The 8,499-nt window shown below is 44.1% G+C and overlaps 1 protein-coding gene across 2 annotated transcripts in view; it reads right to left on the minus strand.

Moving 5' to 3' along the window:
* TMEM9 (transmembrane protein 9) overlaps positions 1-7,385 on the minus strand; it is a 29,959-nt gene extending 22,574 nt beyond the window's left edge. The window contains exons 1-3 of one of the 2 annotated variants that reach the window (XM_074222344.1): positions 7,340-7,385; positions 6,664-6,766; positions 4,099-4,190 (exon numbers count right to left, since the gene is read on the minus strand). In XM_074222344.1, the coding sequence (XP_074078445.1) occupies positions 4,099-4,190; positions 6,664-6,756 (185 nt within the window). In that variant the 5' untranslated portion in view covers positions 6,757-6,766; positions 7,340-7,385. Of the gene's footprint in view, positions 1-4,098; positions 4,191-6,663; positions 6,767-6,904; positions 6,998-7,339 lie in introns of those variants that run through there. The other variant, XM_074222345.1, reaches the window with a different exon arrangement.
* Positions 7,386-8,499: the final 1,114 nt, after the last annotated feature.

Consider the following 8,499-nt stretch of genomic DNA (forward strand, 5'->3'; position numbering starts at 1 on the left):
ATGTAAAACATATTTCTATATTAGTCATGTTATGAAAGAAGAAACAGACAAAAAGAAAAACAAACACAAAAGTGAAAATGTATGCTTTGATCTGTATCCAGGGTCCATCAAGACTTAAGCAATTCCACAATTATATAATTGAAGCAGTATAGTGTAATAGAAAGTAAGCTGGACTTGATGGCAGAAGACTTGTGGTGAAATTCTGATTTTGTTACTTATTAAACTGCATGATCTTGGTTTAGTTTTATAACCTCCCTTGGCTAGTTTTCTAATATGTAAAATTAGAGAGTTGGACTATATTGGTGATGACAAACCCAAATAGAAACTGGGGGCACTAAATCATACCTAAAAATCCCTGTGGGAGCCTTGTTGGCTCAGAAAACCACATATTAACAGTATGTATGTTCTACTATATTTTTATTTTATTTCCTAATTTGGACAGCTAGGTGCAGTAGATAGAATACTAGGTCTGTAATCAGGAAAATTCATCTTTGGATTCAAAGTTGGCCTCAGATCCTTGCTGTGTGACTCTGGGCAAGTCACTTAAATATTTTCGCCTCAGTTTCCTCATCTGTAAAATAAGCTGAAAGAAATGACAACTGCAGGGTCTTAGGCATAGACCACTTAGGTCATGCCATGGTGCTGGAGAGCTTAGGCCTGGAGTCAGGAAGACCTGAGTTCAAATTCAGTTTCATACACTTACTAGCTATGTGACCCTGGGCAAATCACTTCACTCTGTTTGTCTGTTTCCTCATCTATAAAATGAGTTAAAAAAGGAAATGGCAAACCACTCTAGTATCTCTGTCAGTAAGACCCAAATGGGGTCACAAAGAGTAAAACATAACTGAAACAACAAAAACAAAGTCCCAGAAAGTTTCCCTGGGGCTGAGTCTTCTCCTCTTCCTTGTTCTTAGTCTCAGCAAGGTCTGAGAAGACACTAGAAGCATCCCCTTCCCTGTGATGGGATCAGTGGACTTCCAACAAGAGTTGGGAGAATGGGTCAGTGGAAAGATGGAAACCCTAAGCCAAGGATTCATCAAAGAGAGACTTTGTTACTTGGGAGAATCTGTGGGGGTAAAGTGGAAATTAGAAGCCCCATTTTGACTTTGGTCCTTAAGTATATTCTAGCTCCTTGGGGATTTCCAGAAGGGATAAATTTACCAGAAGAGAAATTTCAGGTTAGGGAAGCACAGAAAATGAACAATATCTCCAGATATGAATATAGTGAATAGAATGTGAGAAACTTGTAGACAAGAAAACCTGGATTCTACTCAAATTTCTGTTGCTTACTAACTTTGTGACATTGAACAAGTCTTCCTTGAGTCTCAGTTTCCTCACATGCAAAATAAATGAATTGGACAGACCTAGAGTTGGGAAGAAATGTGTTCAAACTGTACGTCAAATACTTTCCAGCTATACAATTCTGGGCAAATCACTGAACATCAGTAGAAGGAGGAGACAGGACTGAAATGCCTCTAAGGACCTTTCCAGATCCAGGTCATTGTTGACCAGTTATGATAATTGGATTTTAGAACAGGAAAGGACTGCAGAGATTATTCAGCCCAACATTCCCTTCCCCAGAGGAATCTGGGGCTTAGAGAGATTAAGCAAATTGTCCAAGGGCACACAGGTAATGAAGAGGCAGAGCTGAAATTTGAACTCAAGATCTTTCAACTCCAGATCCTGTGCTCTTATATTACAAAAATAGCGGGAAGAGTGCTCCCAACACATCAGTTTCATCTGACCCAGTGACAACATGAGAGGGATCGTCCCAGGGAATAAATATGGAATCTGTATGGGTAAGTCGGGGAAACAGTAAAATTGAGACTTCAGCACTTCAAAAGCTTATGAATTTCACCAGTACAGACCACAAACCTTTCCTGCTTAACTCTTCAGGAGTTTCTATGGCCAATAAAAATATGTATCCATGCCCTCCATGTGATCAGTCTCTTCAAATATAGAAGGGTCATGGTGCATTGGGGCTATGATTCTACCCAAAGTTTTGGTGTAACCTTGGGAGGACCTGGCAATGCTTGTGCCTCTTCTAAGAGATTTCCAAGAAGTTAGGGTCCTGCTGGATGGCATGTGAAAGAAGGGGAAGAAATCTTATGGGACAGCTTAAAGGTAGGAAATTGGTGGTGTTAGAATTTGTAAAATTTATAATTTGACACATATACCATACATTTTAAAGGAATGTTATAAGGAAAGTGATTTTTAAATCTGAATGACTTTTATAAATATGAGTTATTTAGTCTAGCATTCTTTCCAGTCTAGGTCTGTGATCCTCTGAATCCCTTGAAAGTTGTACTTACCACCTGTGAAGACTAGAGAGAAGAATATCTCTGTTTTTTGTTGTTTGTTTAGTTTTTGGAGTGGGAATAGGGTCAGTGCAGGTAATATAAAGGGCACTGGACTTGGAGGTGAAGGAATCTCAGAGGTCAAGGAATCCAATTTTCTCATTTTACAGAAAAGGATGCAGAAAGATCTGAGTTCAAATCCTACTTCTGACACTAACTAGATGTGTGACCATGGGCAAATTATTAACCGCCCTCAAAATGTTTCCTTTTCTGTAAAATGAGAAGGTTGGATTCTTTGACCTTTACCATCCCTCCTGGTCTCCTGAGCCTACTGTTTTGATATCTGCAGTTACTATCAATGAACACACGAGGGCAGAACAACTCTATTTCAAGGTTTTTTTTTTTTTTATCTGAGACATCTCATTTGTTCCCTAACATAATTAGGTTTGTAATTAGAATTCAAGAAGAGCATCTTTCTGAGCTGCTCTATTGTTCTCCTGAAAATGCTGACTAGCATACCCCAGGAGGCAAGGATGGGTGCCCTGGCTGGCATAGGAGAGGCAGGGAGGGATAAAGAGATGAAACTAAAAGAGGCAATCCCAGTACCTCTGCTCCTTCACATGGAAGCCCTGAAACCATATGCTCAGGGTTTCCCTCTCCTGGGCCTCATTCAAAGCCCCTGAAGATCTAGGAAGGCTGTGACCTCAAATCTTGTAAGAGGATAAGCCAAGATCCAAGTTGTAAGTAGGACCCATGCAACAATCAAAGGCTGCAATCAGGAATAAACAAGAGCTCCTGTTTCTGGAGCACTTAGGATCTCAGGATGCTGTGAGGGGGCCTTACAGGTCATGAGGGAGCTAAGATCTGGGGAGCTTAAGTCACTTACTCAAGGTATTTGAAGGTAGGTATTTTGACAATCTGAGACCCAAGCACTCTTTCCACTCTTTCCATTCTGCTAAATACTTTACTCTTAGGAAAACTTTCAAGGGAGGTGGTCATATTGTTATTCCCATTTTACAGATGAGGAAACTAAGGCTAACCCACCAATTCCTACCTTTAAACTGTCTTTTTCTTTGACTTGCTGGAAAAGTACCAAATTAGTGTGACTTGCTATTCAGACTGGAACTCAGATTTTCCCAGTGCCAAATGAATGACATTCCCTACCACACTTCTAACCATCACACTTCAAAAAAGCATTTTTCCCCTAGATCTCTTATCAGGCAATTTCCCAATTCTGACACTGAGGGGAAGAGTAGCAAAACAGACCCTTGCTCAGATCCCCAGAGGAGACCGCAATGCAATTCTTGGCTCCTGCAGTGGTGGGGACTAAGAATTTTAACACACCTTGAGGCCATCTAGTCCAACCTATACCTAAACAGCAGTTAGATGGTACAGTGGGTGGAGTACTGACCCTGAAGTCAGACTCAGATACTTATTGGCTATTTGATCTTGGGCAAGTCATTTAACCTGACTGCCTTGCATCCAGGACCAATTCTAGTTGTCCTGATCCACGTCTGGTCCCTGGACTCAGATGGCTCTGGAGGAGAACATGAGGCTGGTAATTTAGCCCAGTACCCCTCTCACTCTAATCCAATATATGTGCTAGTCATGGCATCATCTTCCTGATGTCATTATCTTCTTCAAGAGTGAAGGACAAACATCAATAAAATAGCAATGTCCCCTAAGCACCCCTGGTTTAATGATTATGTAGCCTCCATTTGCAGTCCTGCCATTTTGGCATACTAATGACCTCATGAGGAAGCCCCTATGAGGAATGATGGTTGAACTGGCAGGGCCTTACCAATCTTTCTGTGACACATTCTGGTTGTAAATATGTCCACTGATGTTACGATATGGAGGGCAGATACATTTGCACCGGATGTCTTCAGAACTCTGGAAGAGAACAGAAAACACAGTCAGGTTGGAAGGCAGGGCACTGATTCCTAGCAAAACCATTGCCTTGTGACTCCCCCATCAATCAACATATTGACCAGTCAGCAAACTTTAAGTGCTTCCTATGCTAATCTCTTTTTCTTCTTTTGCAAGGCAGTGGGGTTAAATGACTTACCCAAGGTCGCATAGCTAGGTAATTATTAAGGGTCTGAGGCCAAATTTGAACTCAGGTCCTCCTGACTCCAGGGTCAGTGCTCTATCTACTGCACCACCTGGCTGCCCCCAATCTCTTTATAATAATCTCATTATAGTTGTGAAAAAACGAAGTGGACAATAGCCAATATCTTTGCTCAGGGTCACACAGCTAGTAAGGGTCTGAGGCTAGATTTAAACTTAGATCTTTCTTCCTTGGCTGTATCCATACCCTCAAGCTGCCTAACAAGGATTTTTTTTAAGTGAGCCAAGCACTGGAGATAAAAAAAGCAAAAAACAAAGAGCTCTTATCAAAGATCATCCTCCATAGGACACAGAATCAAGATTGTACTCTCCATGATACTCATCAAATTTGATTTTGCATCTTCATCTTTCCCGGACCTAGGCTCATCTAGCAACTGGAAGTCTGAATCATATCATCTTCCTGTTCTGGAAAGCTGCTGGCCTTGTGCACTGGAATAGATCAAAATACTTAGAGCCTAATCATGGTTCTGCCACTACTTAGCTGTGTCACTGAGCAAATCACTCAACCTCTCTAGGTCTCAGTTTCCATTTCTGCAAAATGAAGAGACTTGACTTGATGATCTCTAAAGTCCTTTCCAGTTCTATGATTTTGTGGTTCTATGAGTCTATACAACAAATAAAGCAAGGACCTGGAGACAGGAAGACAAGGACCTGGAGACAGGAAGCTCTGAGTTCAAATTCAGTTTCAGGTTATTTACTAGCTGTGTGATCCTGGGTAAGGCACTTAACCCTGGGTGCCTCAGTTTCTCTGTAAAAATGAATCGGAGAAGGAAATGTCAAATCAATCCAAGAGCTTTGCCAAGAAAATTACAAAGATGGTCATGAAAAGTCAGATTGACTGAAACTATTGAACAACAAAAAATGGTTCTAAATGAGTCTGAGGAAGATTGCCTAGGTCTGTAAATTCTGGAGTGGAGATATGATAACCTCACAGTGGGGCAAAGCTTCTCTGAAAGGATACTTGTCCTTTGACATATCTCTATCTTGAGTTTCATGATCACCACCACCACCACCACCACCACCACCACCACAACAACAACATCAAACGACTGACTTTTTTTACACAGAACTTTTAAGGTCTGCAAGTACTTCGCATTCTCTCCTCTGAGTATCAGAGGACCCTGGGGGAATAAGTACTAAAGGTTTTCATCTTCCTAATTTTACTGATGAAGAAAATGAAAGTGAGAGGTTAAGTAACAGATAGCAGTCAGAGACAGCATTAAACCCATGTCTTTCTGACTTTCTGACTCTACTTTAATCACTCAACAAGAATTGTTGATACCAAGACAATAAATTAAACAATGTCTTCAGTCTTTTCACACTATTGATGACCCTATTGGCAAAAATACTAGAGTGGCTTTCCTTTTCCAGCTCATGTTAGAGATGAGAAAACTGAGGCAAACAGGATTAAGTGACTTGCCCAGGGATACACAGGAAGATGAAACTTCCTGCCTCCAGGTCAGGCCCCAAATGAAATTCGAACTGGAAGGGGAATGGTAACCAGGCCATTTATAAGTATATACGGAATTTAAAGGAACAAACAAATAACTACATGGTTAAAAACAAGGTAGTTGGGGGACAGCTAGGTGGCCCAGTGGATAGAGCACTGACCCCAGAGTCAGGAGGATCTGAGATCAAATCTGACCTCAACACTTAATAATTAACTCAGCTGTGTGACCTTGGGCAAGTCATTTACCCCCCATTGCCTTGTCAAACCCCCCCCCCCCAAACAAAGTCATTTGAGAAGAAGGGAATTTTTGTAGTGTTGCATTTTTATAGTTTCTTCAACTCTGTTCTTCTCCCCCCCCCCCCCCCCAATTAGTCTGTAAACAGTGAGCCCTTGATAAGCATCTGTTGAACTGGTGAGCACCACAGACGTGTTCATTTATTTCCGAATTGTGGCTCATTCTTTCTCTCAACCCAAACACTGGATAGGAGAATTAATATGCCATTTTAAGGCTTATAAAGCACTCTCCTCCCAATGATTCTGTGAGGGAGGCAGACCAATTCCCCCCATTTAGGAAACTGAGGCTATGAGAAACAGAAGCCAGTGAGAGCCAGGACCAAAACTCAGGTGTCCTGACTTCAAGAGTACTGACCCGCCAGACCTGACATACTCATGAATCCCCAAAGTACAGTGGGACTTCCTACAGCTGTTTTGGGGAGGGGTAAATGGCCAGCACTACGGATACCAGTAGAGCCAAGCAGCACGTTCTCTTCAACCCATTATGCTCACCTTGCCGGCCTGAGCTGGGGGGATGGCCAGACACCAGGCCAAGGCCACCAGGGGTAAGAGCTTCATGCTGATCAAGACTCGCCGGGTCAGCATGACCAGTCGCCTGGAAAAGAGAAAAGAAGTTGGGGAAGGGGGGGGGTGAACCTAAAATTCAAATACCCCCCCCCAAGTCCGCAAAGCCCGACTTACTGCCCCCTGCCCCGCTTGACTAGGAAGCCGGGCGTCTGGGTCCTTTTTCTACCTGCTTTTCTTAGGTAAGTGACCTCCTTCTGGGGCTCAGGTTCCCCCGCTGGTCAAAACGAGAAAGAATAATTCCGGGGGCCCCTGAGGTGGGGTGACTGTAGGCTGCTCTGAGTATCCGGACCCCGCGGTGCCTCGCGGGCTGTCTCGTCTGCTCCTGCCCCCCCCGCCTCCCCGCCCCCACCCCGTGCGCTCCCAGCGCCTGCATCCCTGGGCATCCCTCTCCGCATCGCGGTCTCCGCTCCCCATCCCAAGCTGCCACAGCCGCCCTCTCCTGCGCAGGCCCAGAGCTCTAGTATCCCTCTCCAGCCGGTCAAGGCCAGAAGTCCAGTGCCCACCGCGCCTGGCAGAGATGGGCCGAAGCCTCCTGCACCCCACCTCCAAGCCCCGGGGCCCCAAGCCCCCGCGCCCCTCCCCCAGCAATCCTGCGACGAACCTCCGAACCTCTCAACATCAGCACCGGGCCCCGCGCGGCCCCGCCCCACTCGGGCTCCTATTGGCTTGCAGAGATGCCCCTCTCCCCTACTCACACTGTCTCCACGGCAACAAGGATCCGCCTTCTTCTGGGGGGTTTGGAGGGGACTGGCAGGGATCGGAGGGCATTTCTTAACCTCAACTGGGCAAGAAAAGGGAGTGTCGCTGAACAAAGGGCAGAAAAATAGAAGCCCGGAATTGGAAAGGTCTCTAAAACATACCTAGATTTAGAACTGGAAGGTGCCTTGCGTCATCAGTCTGCTCTATCCCCTCTCAGGCCAAGTGGGCATCCTGCTGGAGTGGACAGAATGCTGGATTTCTGGTCTTCCATACTATCTGTGGGGCCTTAGGCAGATCTCAGCTGTGTAGGTTTGGGTCTCCTCCTCTGGAAAATGAGAGGTTTAGGTGAGATACTTGTATAAAATCAAGAGATCTCAGAGCTAAGTGGCACAGTGATGATCAGCCCTATCAGGAGGACCCAGGTTCAAATCATTCAAATCCAGCCTCAGACACTAAACAACTAGTAACTATGTGACATTAGGTAAGCCAAAAACAAAAACAAAAAAAAGCTCAGACTTTATGATCCAAACTTCACACTTCCAGGACTTCACTCTTTATTTCTGCATTGTTTTGGTGATTACAAAGTTCTTCATTAATAGATATCAGAAACCTGCCCCTGTAATTTCCATCCACTGGTGTTAATTTTGTTCTCTGGGCATAACTGGTGTCATCTTTAGTAGTCCTGACTTATGTCTTACCATTGGGCAGGATGACGCTGGAGAAGAGTGAGAGGACAGGAGGAGAAAGTGAGACTGATGACTTTGCATAGTTCAGCTTCCCTCAAATCCTAATCATTTGGAAGTCAAGACTTGTAAAACAAGTCCTCATCTGTAAGTCATTGGTCTTCTTCAGGTAGAAAGGACAACACCAACAAAAGCAAAGCAGAATAAAATGGAAGCTAATCTCTCTTCCGAGTGGTGGTTGTGTTTATTCTTGTGCAACTCTGACTTCATTTTGGGTTTTCCTGGCAAAGACAATGGAGTGGTTTGTCACTTCCTTCTCCAGCTTACTTTGCACATGAGGAAACTGAGACAAACAGGGTGAAGTCAGTTGCTCAGGGTC

Source organism: Macrotis lagotis, chromosome 2, assembly GCF_037893015.1.
Source record: "Macrotis lagotis isolate mMagLag1 chromosome 2, bilby.v1.9.chrom.fasta, whole genome shotgun sequence".
NCBI lineage: Eukaryota > Metazoa > Chordata > Mammalia > Peramelemorphia > Peramelidae > Macrotis > Macrotis lagotis.